The sequence below is a fragment of the Bactrocera dorsalis genome, chromosome 3 (genome assembly GCF_023373825.1).
Source record: "Bactrocera dorsalis isolate Fly_Bdor chromosome 3, ASM2337382v1, whole genome shotgun sequence".
NCBI lineage: Eukaryota > Metazoa > Arthropoda > Insecta > Diptera > Tephritidae > Bactrocera > Bactrocera dorsalis.
This window is the reverse complement of record NC_064305.1, coordinates 92,413,755-92,427,385: the sequence shown is the minus strand read 5'-3', so window position 1 is coordinate 92,427,385 and position 13,631 is coordinate 92,413,755. Positions and strand designations below refer to the sequence as shown.

Here is a 13,631-nt window from a genome sequence, read left to right as displayed (position 1 = left end):
TTATGAGTGCACACACAGACACACACAGGTGTACGATTGATGTAATGATACTTGCAATAGATAACAGAGTAGCTTCCTACTTCACCAACGAAAACTCTGGAAAATTATGCATTTCATATGTTTTGTTGTTTGTTTGTTTCATTACCTTAAGGTCAAGACAGTTGAGACGGCGTGATACATTTGATTTGGACGTGGTTGACTGGGTGAAGAGATTTTGCAATAAACGATTTGCCGTATGAATATTTGATTTGTTTGTTTTGATTTTTTGAATTTTGTGTGATTTCGCATGACAAAATTATTTCAGAAACGTTTTTGTTGATTTTTGATTATTTGATTTGCGGTTCGGTTTAGGCAATGACAAAATGTATGCAACAAAATAATTGGATTATTCGATGTGTTAAATTAATTGTGAATTAATTGCGCAATAAAAGTATAAGTCATTAGCAATTACTTAAATTTATTCTCTTAAATACTTTTATTTGGTTAATAATAATTTTTTATAAAATAGTCATAATATTAGGCTATAGATTTACCTAGTATTTCTTAAAACTTTTATTTTAAATAATATTTATATTTATTGCTTAACTGCTAACCATAATTTTATTTTAGTAACTTATTGCTAACCGAATGTTATGGGTATTGCTAACCGAATGTTATAGGAATTTATATTGGGTAGTCGAAAAAATATTTTCGTATTTCTAATCAAACTTCAGCTATTTTTTTATATTTATGCCAATAAATCTCACCTTTCCAATACTGCTTAGAATGACACATTGTGACTTATAGCACTGAAGATATACAACTGCTATGCCATCTTTTAGCAAAATACGAAACAACTTTTTCGACTACCCAATATTTTCTGGTTTAAAATATTAGAATGTCCGTTATTTCCAAAGTTGAGTTTTATATAATAACGCTTCCCGTTTTTCAAAAAGTTATCTTATTACTTTAACCATATTTTTAGTATGGGATCTTTCGGAACAAATTTTTGATCTGCGAAGCCAATAAATTTACATATTTGTGTAAATGAAATTATAATAAAAAATTTTCCGTTAAACAAATTTTTTATTTTTTCAAACGAACTTTCCATTAGATATTATACCCAGTTAAAATTATGAATTTGCATAGTACACCATGACGTATGAGCAACGCAGACTGCAGACATCACTTGTAGGAATGCCAAAGCCAATCGATGAAAAATTTTAACTGCGTATAACGTTTAATGGAATGACTTTGTTCCAGATTTTTTTTCTAGAGCGAAAACTTTTCTCTAAGAACCTACATTTTCAAGAGTCGTGGACTTAATTGCTTAATGCAAAATATCAAAAAAGCCCATACTATATACAAGGAAAAGAAATTTGATACAGGAACGCTTAGACGAAGCAAACATCAATTTGGAAAATAACGAACATCATAATAAATATTAATCCTCTATAATTCTTTAATTTATGTTTGTGCCGCTTTTGAAAGATTACTGCACGAAGCTCACTCTTTCGACTCGTTTTCTCTATACAAAAGTATTTCGCAGTATTTGCATTTCCAACACTGTACGCTCCGCATCCATTAATTGGGTTAATAATTTATTATTTGGAATAAGTGGATTATATTATTTCAGTTTGCAGTCAAACACAGGCCGCTTCGATAATGTGTGAATGCAAATGAGGCTCACACGCTCAGCGCGAAATAACTGCTCGGCGGGCAGCGCTGCACTCGCAGCACCCTAATTACACACGTATGCACCTAATTGCTGTTCTATTTATTTTTGTTCTGTTATTTGGTTGTTTTGGCTGAGCTTAGCGGCAAATCCAGCGTTTCGAACATTTCGCGATTACACCGATCCACTCAACTCAGTGCCACTAATAAACCGTAATTAAAAGTGAAAGTACACAAGTAAGTCAATTAGCTAACGGTACTTAAGTGAATGCAATGGTTGCTGCTTTATTAGCTGACCTCTCACACGACTCTCGCACATACACATCTGCATGCCACGGGTATACAAAGGCGTCGGGTGGCGTGTGAGTTGTGGCCTCAAGCCATAATCACCAAATCGTCACACATCAGGTCCCTCCGCATATATTTGGCTCGTTAGGGCGGCGTTTTCCAAGTGCACCAAGTAGATTTTAATAAATTTGCTGAATGGAGACTCCGTGAGGCGTAATCACATTCGGCAAGAAGTATGGCTTTGTGAGTCAAAAAGTTTTCCAGCAGAAAAAAGCTTCTGAGTTCAAACGAAGACATTATGTAATGGTATGTTGAGCAAGCGAATCACACCCTAATGTGTGCAAAAGCAAGGTCTGCTTTCGCATGTTGTTGTAAATTTAAGCCACAACAACACGGCACTTACTTATGCATGCAATGTGACACGCAAGGCAATTTGTCACTTGGGTTTTGCCGGGCTTTCCTGTCGCACACGTAACATTTCGCGCGCTAGCCGCAGAGCCGCGGCCCAGAGCGGAGCGTATTTACGGCGCAGCGCCGTTGCTTGACCTTAAACCGCACGCGGGCAGCTGATTTAGTCAATTGTTCGCGTGAATTTCAACCAGCAAAAACAACATTGGCCATGCCACACTTGTGTGTGTGTGTGTGTGTAAATGGTGATGTACTTAGTTCCGAGTACAGACATCCACACACACTTAAAGAGGAAAACGACCAAAGCTTTGTATTGTTTAAATGTTTTTCTGCTGAAAAATAGAAGACACGCGACACGCGAGCTTCGTTCATGCGAAAAAATCGCTGATTTGGGCGAATCGCGGGCACCGCGTTTTCAGGTTTTTCAGATGATGGCATATGTTAGCTTCACTGCGGTCTTTGTGGTTTTAGGGTATGCCTGAAATTCTCCGGTTTAATTTATCCACCAAAAAAATTAAAAATTGTTGTAATTTTTGTCTGGTAATTTTTCCAGAAATATATTTCAGGAAATTCAGAACTCGAAGCATCTGTTTCCTTATTCCCTTCGATATGCAAAGCGTTTATTAAATGTTATTATTTGAATGAAGGTCCGCAGGAAAGGAACTCCATCACTTCAACCACCAGCTTGCATGGCCCTCAGTAAAGAAAGACCAATTATTATTACAGAGGCAAGAAGCCAACTAATACATGTCAGTAAGTTGCCGCTCCTCTCCGGGGTCGAGAGATCTGCTTTGATTTGAAAACTGCCGCAACTAGCATATGCCAAAAGCAGAAATGCATCAGCTTTGTGCAAATTTCATAGCCAAGCAATCGATAATGATAAAGGACTTATGTCCTGCAGATGCCCGAGCAAGCGCTTGCCAACTTGCTTTCGAACCACAAAAAAAGGTAAAAGTTGCTGAAAACCTGAAAGCTGCGGTCGGTTGAACCGCAAGAGCAGAAGCAAAACACTGCACAGCTGTGGGGACGAACGGACAAGCAAAGGTCAGATGTGGGCCAGAGTTGCCAAGCAATTTTTTTTACCACCCCCCTGCCGCAGAGCAGTGCGCAAAACAAACTTATTTGAATTTCAATCGCCAAAGTGATGCCGCCACAAACAACCGCACGCTTCTCATTTGGCACTGCGGCGGGGCGGCAAGGCGGCAAAGCAACCGCATTGAACTACTCATTAGTTAAATGTAATATTTGCAACATTTCCCCAACATTCGCCGCGTTTCGTCTGCTGGCGGCTGTCCTTCCGTTCTTGCGCTCGCTGATATAGGACGGAGTGCCCAGCAATTGACGGCATTTGTCAGAGGCAGGCAGCGGGCGGAGTGGCGCTGCATTAAATATTTACAGCGCCGCGGATTAAATGGCGAACCCGCAGAGCGCCGTGTGCAATTGCAATAAGCAGGAATTTGCAAAGCGAAAACAGGAATAACAACAATAACGCGAGTGACAGGCAAATGTTTAACTGCAAAGCACAAGCTCGGGCGTGTGTGTGTGTTAGCGCCTATGCCTGTAACACTCAAGGAGATTTCAATATTTTCCACATTTTGCCACATATTTAGTATCTGCCACAGTCGCAGCGTTGGCGGCAACACAGCTGGTTTTCATTGTTGCAGATAGTTGCTGATGGCGCTTGACAGGAAAGCGCCGCACACCGAATGCACTGACACAAAAGCGGCAGCGCCAATCAGCGTTTTCATTGAGCATTTTACTTTTTTCCTGCGCCCTGAAATCACATGTGCCACATGGTCTATTTCGCTTTGATTTGTTTGCTTTGAAGCGGTAATCTCTCAGCCACGCGGGCTGCGGCGCTGCTATTTGATGTGCTCAATGAGAAGGCGGCATTTCGTGGTCAGCACTGGCAACACACACACACGCACACACTCGAGTACCGGCCGTCGCAGCGCGCCGCTTAGCATACTTTCAGGCGCTCAATGCGCCCACGAACACACCCGTCAATGGATCGCGGTGGCGACAGTGGTGTTGGCGGCGGCGGTGAAAAATAATAATTTTCCATTGCAAATTTCACATTTCAATGATTACATAAGGCAAAGCAGCTTCTGCTTACGACTCAGTAAATACACAAGACCGACAGACACATGCCGCATGCTTATAAGTGTGTGTGAGTGTGCCCTCTGTCGGTGCCCGTCTATCGATATGCCGTCACAGCTTCTTCTTTTTTTCCTTTTCAAGGCCCAACTTGATGTGTAAGCGCAAAATTCGCAAATGAGAGAGTATCAATGCACTTGTATGTGTATGTGTGTGTGCAGCTCGGTATTTGTGTGAAGCATATGAATTTTTCAATTTTTTGCGGCATTTCTATTTTCATGTAACATTTGCTGTTTTTATTTCCATTTTTATTTTCATTTTTATTTTTTGTTTGCGTCCCGTTATGAAGCTGGCATTTTGAAATTCCCTGACGCGGCGCCAAACGGCCGCAATCAGTGCGAGTGCTCATCGGCCGTTTGGGGAAATCATTTAGTGTGAAATGCAAGTGTGCTCGGACGCCCCGCGCCGCCCCGTTCCGCCCTGTGGCTGCGTATGTGCCGGCTGCGGCCGCTGCTGCTGATGTTGCAGCTCTGTGCCACAAACTTTTAGACAGCAATTTTCACTCGGTAAACTACTGAAATATGCAGCTGCCTGAATAATTTCCAATTTTTCTACAGAGTAGACAATTTTTATCTATTTTGTGGGCTCAGTTCATTTTTAACGAGCAACCAAGCGAGCAAAGTTTGTTGCAGGCAGCATTTGGTTGCACCGCTTTGATTCTTACAGTTACTCATTTAACTGTTTCACTGCTGTGGCTGTGCGCGTGTCTAATCAGCGATGGGTTTAGAGTGAAGAGCAGCTTCAAAGTAAAGCTTCTTATATTGGGTAGTCGAAAAATCTTTTCGTATTTTTAATCAATTTTCAACTTATTTTTTTTTTTTAATTTTTTTCGGTTAAATTGAGCTTAAAATCTCACCTTTCCAACACTATATGGTAAGACACAATGTCATTGGCAGCACTGGAGATATACGACTGCAACGACATCTATTGACAAAATACGAAACAACTTCTTCGACTACACAATATGTATGTGAGTTTATAACAAAAAGAAAGTTTAATGTGAACGTCCAACTAGTCATCAGCGTCATTGATTAGCTTGTCACGCTCATTTTTTCATTACGATATCCATAATTATATCCAGTTAAATACTTAAGTGTCCAAAATTCGTACTTAACTTAAAGCTTCCTAGACTTACATATTTATTCTCATTGCTAAGTACAAATATACAACTCTCAACTACATAGAAATACACAATTTTTATATATATCTTCCTTATATTATTATAACTATAACACTGTAATGTGGTCTGACTTAATCTAGGAATACACGTGAGAAAAGTATGTGCTTTTCGCTCTTGCTCTCTAAGAGCGCTTGTGAGGCGTATTTGTATGTTATTTGTAAAAGATAAGATCGATAATTAGACTCACCTATCGGCGGGTGCTGAACCGGAAGCCGGCTTTAGGCTTCTAAATGCTTTCAGCCACTTTGTTTTCATCGATGGCGCGGTCGCGGCTGAAAGTTTACGCTCGGCGCGTGGCGAACCCGGATCAACTTTGCTCACGTACAAATCTTTCTGCAAGTAAAAAAGAAAATTATCCAGTTAATTACGGTCAGTGTGGATAATAATGTATTTGTTCAATACACCAAAAAGCCGCGCTTTGGGTTCACGCAAAAAATATCGAGTTTTGTACATTGAGCAACACTTTTACCAGAGAATGTTTGAATGAAGTAGTTTTTTTTTAGCTCTGATTGTTTATCTCTCTTAATTATTGTGTTTAGTAGCCAGAGCTCGGCTGACAGTCTTACTTTCAGACTTTGACAAACACAAGCTTTAAGTCAAATATCCTCATCTGAAGTTAACCTCGCTAGTTGCTTTTCTATACCAGCTCCACCTTAAAGTGTCCGTTAGTTCTCTAAACCTTTTCTCTGTACATAACTGTATGGTTTTCTTGTTAATATGCAACATGTTCAAGCGCTTGTACATACGCTGAAACCCTCCACCGCATTGAATCGCCGTAATGAATCAGTGATGATCGCGATCCAACCGAAAATTATTAATTTGAGTTGAAAAATATATGACTGCCCTCAATTGCAGGACAATATTTAATATACATATGTATGTGCATATGTGTAATTACACTGGTGTGCAAAACTGACAGTGACCAACCTAATTTCTCATGATGTATCAACACAGCGTTTAATATCCTGCCGCCGAGTTGACGGCTGAGTGAGCGCAGAGAAATAACTGTGAAATAATTTGAGAGGAAATAAAATTTATAATACACTTCGTCCGCAAAGCAGAGCTTGCAAACCCATTTGACAGCGGCATGAGTGGATTGCAATGCAGTACGAGGTCGTGGAAGCAGGACCAAGGGGACCCGGCACGTGACAACAGAATTGACAGCAGACAGCTGATGAAAATGAACGGAAGTAGCAAACTGCTCGACTGACGAATATTTAGCGGAGCATTTCACATTGGAAGACACGGGCTCGGCACACCTGGCAAACGGGCGAACATGTCAAGCAAGAAAAAAGGCAAAATCATTAAAGAACCGCAGGCGCTGGAGGAGAAGTGAAGCGCAGCAGAGCGTTTTATAGCCTGTAAATTTTTACGGCACTTAAATCACACCACATTACCCTTAATTGGCTTGCGTTTATATGCACATATTTACAGCGCCGGCGGCGGTTGTGACTTTAGGCGAATGCTGCTCAACGCAGCTTATATTAGATAGCTTTGGTTTTCTTGCTAGAAGTCGAAGTTGCGTTGTGCTTTTAATAGTTTTGGTTTTTCTTGATAGCCTGGAGTAGCTCGAAAATTTACTAGGAGTTACTCGTAGTCAGTAGCTGGATGTCCTTAATTTACTTTTTATAGGCGAACATCTCAGAAAGTCGCAGTACAGACTTTGTAAAAGCCGAAATCTTTGAAAAATCACTGAAGGTATTGATGATATATTGGTTTCCAGTACTTTTCTATGTTCACTGTTGTCAATGCAGTAAAATTCTCCCACCTCAAGCGTTTTGAACCCTCTTTTTGGGCTCGCCGTTCGCTGACAAAGCCCCATCTGATTTGCTCAGCAAATACTGGAAATTCACCAGAACCCGGCTACCAGCCTGCCAGCCAACCAGATGCCATCTAACCACAATACTCAAATTCAATGCCCTTCCATGTGAATGCATTCGATTGTCTATTCGTGTGGTAAATTTCATTACATTCCACACCATTCCCGACCGCACCGACCCCGTGCAATCGCACTGAACACATCGACGCCTCGATGCGGGCTCTATGGGGCGAACGGTGGCTGCTCGCTCGCTCACGAGCTTCACCGCTGTGAGCATTTTTGCGCACGGAAATTGAAAAGGTGGTCAAGTGAAAATAATTTGGTTACATTACGAATTCAATCAACTGCAAATGTCGCAATCACCAGTGTATGGTTTGCACCGCATTGATTTTGTGTGTGTGTATGTGTGGGAGTGTCGTTTATGCGGCTGCAAGGTGTGCGCTGGTGAATGAGGCAGTGCGAGCTTCATGAATTTGTTGAGCGTGTTCGACCACTCTCATATTGGGCGGAATTTCATGGAGCAGGAATTACTGGCATTGCCGACACTTAAAGCGCCTTTCCTGAACTGTTGGTGGCCCAACCCCAAATAGCTGTTAGAGATAGTTTGGACACTCAGCTAAGTTTTGTTGTATCGTGTTAGTTTGGCGCTGCAAACACATACTTGTCAATTTTTGATGCAGAATCTCAAACTACCTCTCATATCCGTGCCCGCAATGGTTTATGGCCTTCAATAGAAGTGAAAAATCGCTATGAAAAATGCGACCTTCAGTTCTATTAAATTTCACACCCAAATCTTATCATTACGAAGTCAATAAAAATACCTCAAAACGTAAGCAAAGTACTTTTGTTGTTGTGTCTAAAGCGATATTTGCGGTGCCGGATGCCGCGACTTCATTGTGCTTGTCGGCGTTTAATGGCTGTTGTAATGCGCTTCCCACAAACATTAGAGGGAAAAGTTTTCGCTCACAAACAGCCATACCCCCACACACACACACACACAAGAGAGTGCCCGAAGAGATGTCTTAAAGCCATAAAAAGAAAGCAAGCCGCGAAAACAATTGTGCAGTCTGCTCGAGGAGGCTGAGGCGCCGCGCGGCGGCACGACGAAAGTTTACCTTCGCGTTTGCTGCTCGACTGCACAGCTAAAGACGCTTATCTTCGCAGCAAATTAAGTCGAGCGATTCACGCGCAGCTGTGTATGTAGACAAAGGCGCGCCCACACACACACACACACACACATACACAATAAATATGGAAATGTGAACAGAAATGCACAGACGCTGATATTTAGCCACACAGAAGTATTTACGAATGCCGAGTAATGCGATTAGCGTTTCTTCCCAATTTTTATTTGCTTTTCCTTCAGACAGGCTACGCATTGCCTGCGGCGTTGCGCGCAGAGTCAGGGGGTTGAGGGCGCCTGGGCTTGTCTGACTTCCCGCATTCACCGCCATCGTTTTGCTGGAATTTTGTTCACTTTACTTGCTTTTGCCGTTGTTGTTGTAGCGCCTCAGCCACAGTTTTTATGCGAGCTTACGACATAATTTGCATTCATGATGTCGGCTTAATTGCCGCAATTAGGCGCTGCGTTATGTTTTTATGGCGCGCCATTCATTTCTTGCCTCGGCACACAGCTCACACGCCGCCCCCTGCCCCCCTTGGCGCCTTCCCTGTGTCGTGCGTTTGCCAAATGCGATGCTTACGATGTGGAAAATGCGCTGATAAACTTAATTGGCGTGCGTGGCGTATGAGTAACATTTCGACCGTGGCGCCCACATACACCACCGCACACACACGCACACGCATGCATGCACATATTTCTCCGGTTAATTGGAAACATGATTAAATTTTGATTACAGATATGCACTAAATATTCATGCGACGTCAGTTGCAAGTGTCAGCCAGATGTTGCAACATGGCCTTTATTTGCATGCACTTAAATATTAACACTGTTGCACTTGTCGTGTCAACTTAATTAATTAAATAAATTAAATTTATTTAAATATTAACAGGATCTCGCACTGGCAGCCGGGCAGCCGGGCAGGCGGTGACCATGTCGCCGCAACGACACGTTTTTGCGGCATTAGGCAGCTCATTTGTTGCAATTAGTCGACAAGTGTCAAAGCCACGCGCCACACAATATAATTAATATTTAACTAGCACTGAACTCCATTTCACCACACCACAGCATGGTTCATGGGTTCCACCAGTCGGTGGTGGCGGATTGATGGCAGTGGCGAGTTTAATCGCGAAAGAAATAAATGTCAAATAAAATGGATTGGAAATTATGCTTTTCGGTGCTTTAATCAACCGTGGCCAATAAGGCTTGAAATTTTGCTTTCCAAAGGACTGCTTGTCGACTAAGAGGAATATTTGCTTGAGCTTTGAAGGTTCAGAGCGAGATTTCATTACCTCTCCTCTTCGAATGTAAATTGAAATAGATAGACAATTTATTGAACTACACAGAAATCGTCCTTCCACCGGTATTGGAAGAAACATATTCATGTTTAGAGGCTCCGATAGAGCACCGAAGTGAACACTCTGATAGCCAGTCGGACTTTTTGAGAGAATTGTTAAAAAAATCCTAAGATTCTGTAAAGATATTACCAAATAATTACAGTTTTAAACAACATACACTATTCCGAGTGTGTCTCTCATTCGGAAACTTGCTCCGTCATTTTATTACCATCTGAAATTCTGTTGTAAGTTTCCCGGACATTCACAGCACCAATCGTATATCACATTGAAATGCTCCATTATCCGTTAGTGAGCTGCCACATTCGTGATTGCATTTTGGCTGAGGCTTTTCACTCACATGCCACAGCTTCACGAGTGCTTAGCATAGTTCTGAGGCTGTGTGAGAGACAGGCCGCTTGTCAGCTGCGCATTTGAAATGGGAGACGCGTGTGTACCTGCATATTAGATGAATATTTAAGTAATGCATACACATCGCTGCTTATTATCTAGAATATCTAATTACTTTTCCGACTGAGTGCCAGTCAGATTCGGGCATTGTCGCCAGCTTCTGCAGAGCCATGTTCCGAATGTCCTCAACGACTGGAGCTGTAGCTCGTAGCAAACGCTGTTGCTCATATTGCTTTTGTGTATTAATTTTCGGAATTAATTTACCTTGCAGCTCCCTGATAGTCCCACGCCCGCCAACGCTCCTACACCCTCCCCACACACACACACACACACATGCATATAGTGGGCGCATAATATGTTAGTTATGTTGCCGGCTGGGAAAACTTCGTATCTGCGCGTTACAGTGCTGGCCTAGTTATTATTTATTGTCGCCTGTGGCTCCTTGAAGGCGGCACAACCAACCAGCCAGCCTGCCAACTCTGTGTGTATTGGTGTGTATGTGTGTGCAGTTGCGCCGCCATAACGCTGCGGTTTAATGAAGGAAATTATGCGATGGATGCAATGAATAAGCGTTTGCGCCGTACTCGTACGTGTGTGTGTGCATGTAGTGGTGGTGGTGGGTGCATAATGAATAAATTAAGGCGAAGATAATTTTATGCTTACGACTGCGCTGTGAATTTTCTGGTAATGACTGGATTATTATGAGATGCGCCGGCACAATGTATTATCTTAAATTAAGCAAATGGAGCGTTGCCACCAGTTTTCAGTTAGGAAAATGCTTAGGAATTTCACAACTGCTCTTGTCTATTGCTTTTCGGTTTAGAAAATCACTCTTAAATAATTCGAGAAAACTATAGCAATGAAATTCTTGTACAGAAAACTCGTTTGGCGTTCATAAAGGAGAGGGCCTTCCCGATCCTGACGGAGCTTTTGGTGTTGCTCAACATCAGTTTACACAACCGCATTAGTTTTGCGTGGATACCAAATTCAGACATCGTGACATAAAGGTCGTAATGTCAAAAGCAGCTTTGATTTCGATGAAGTGGTGGTGTGTGTCGATTCTCTTTTCACGGCTCGTTTCCAAAATTTGGCGCATGGTGAATGTCTAGTCAGTTGTTGATTTTCCAGGTTTAAGTAGTCTACACTTGGGTAGTTTACTTTGTCACAAATACAAGAATATCAAAGCATTCAGTGAAGATCGTGAAGTAAACGAAAACTTGCCTCATGCATGTACTTGTAGTACAACGATCTCAATGAGGATAACGCAGAAATTATAGAAAAAGTTCTTGAAAAAACAGGGTTATGATCGGATATATAGTACAGGATCCTAAAATCTTTTATGGATCGACACAACACATTTCGGTTAATGGTTTGGGTTTGAAGGTTAATGCGTGCTAATGTCAGCCTCGAAAAGCGACGTCGAGTAGAGGACGATAAAAGGATGCTTGCCAATATTGCTGCAGAAGCGGCATTCATCAAACGCATCATTAATGATTACTTGAGGTGGCCAGGCGTAGTCCTTAGCCTTTTGGCAGACTCTTGCTGATTATACCATAAAAAAGTAGTAGTGTAGTCTTTATGCCCCATTCGAGGCTTTGCATTTAATTTTAGCATTTTCTGTTGCGAACTTAAATTATATGTGAATCTCTCAGAGTCTTTCCTTTAATTATTCTTTTGCTTGATATACTTTTTGAGACCGTTAGCTGTTCTCGCCTCGTTCGTGTTCGCTTTAAGGTGGCGCACCTGGTCCCCTCTTCCGCCAGCCATATTTATTAGAAACTTAGTAGCACAGCCCTTTTGTTGCTTTTACAACTTAATCTGCCGCACACACACACACACACACAGATGCAGAGGAGACTTGTGTTTGCATTGAAGCAAGCGCATCCAAAGTTAGTGCGCCTTCACGTTCATTTATTACCAACTTTATACGAATTGCCTTTGTTGATATTTTACCGTTTCACTTTGACTACTCTTTCGTCCCGCTTGGTCTTTTAAACCACCTATATGTATGTGTGTGTGTATTGTACGGCAACATTATCAAATGTGAGTGAACATGAGACCGTTAACTTTACAATAAAATCCAGAAGGTAAACAATAAAAAAGGCTAAAAGGGACCGTAGCCGTGGGTGGGTTAGTGCGCCGGTAGATAGCGCGCAGAAAGCCATTTGTGAAGGGGCGCAGGGCAGAGTGTAACAGGAGAGTATCAAATAAATAAAGAAACCGTTATAGTTTCCCCAGTTGCATTTGTATTTATGCATGTAGGTCAGAGGGCAGGTGACTGATGCGCGCAGTTGAGTGATTTCCTGGTCGCTGGCGACTCGTTCGGGTCGTTACGGCGTGAGTGGCAGCGACAAACTGCCGGCTGGTCCCCACAGGTTAATGGCAGGTGCCGCCATGACATTTTTACGTTGGAAGCTAACCATGTTTTGCTTCTCATCTAGAAATACAAAGTTCGGGCGCCTTTTAGAAGCGCTCGCTTACGCCAAATTACGTCATAACGATTAAATGCGATTTCATTTCTTATTTACCGTTATTTATGTGCGCGGAATCATGTGACAGCAAACAGTTTTTAATGCATCACACGGGCGCAGTGACAGACATTTGTTATGACACTAACAGCGCTTCAACGTCAGCTTGTCAGTTGTGTCAGCTGTGAGCTTGTCGGCGCAGCTATTGTCGTTACCGTTATTAGCGCGCTTTTGTCAGCCATTTCGCCGATCAGCCGTCACCGTCAGCAACGCCGCCGATGCCATCGAATAAACGTGGCTGTTATTGTTTGTTGTTGCGTGTTTCCTATTCGCTGTTTTGCGCTTATTTAAACTTTCAGTGCTCGTGATTTTGATTACTCTCGCTCGCTTGCGACTACAAGCTCATGCATGCATAATGATTATGGCTGTCACCGTTATTGCAGCTCATCATTGTTGGCTTCTGTCGGCGGCAATCAGTGGCAGGCGCGCGCCAGACTGCCGCTGCTCTTTACGGACTGACGTGGCAGCACCCACTTGCCACTGTTGCTAGGCATAAAAATGAACGGTTCGTCAGCACAGCGCCTGTCAGTCAGTCAGCATCGCAAGTGGATGTAATGGAAGTGATGTGAAATGAAATTTAGTTTTATTTTAATTTCCACTCTGCACTAATTGCACTCAGGACTCATTTGTAGGCAGTCACATTGATAGGTGCACGGTGTACACTAGTGTGTGGAAATATAGCCTTATGCGAGGTCATTCGTCAGGCATTATCTTTAGTGTAAGTTCGAGTTAG

At 42.3% G+C, this 13,631-nt stretch overlaps 1 protein-coding gene across 1 annotated transcript in view; it reads right to left on the bottom strand.

Annotated features, from left to right (window-relative positions):
* Positions 1–13,631, bottom strand: part of LOC105230717 (uncharacterized) — a 196,429-nt gene that overhangs the window by 44,128 nt on the left and 138,670 nt on the right. Inside the window, 1 exon segment of the mRNA XM_049453375.1 lies at positions 5,874–6,019. Coding sequence (XP_049309332.1) covers positions 5,874–6,019 — 146 coding nt within the window.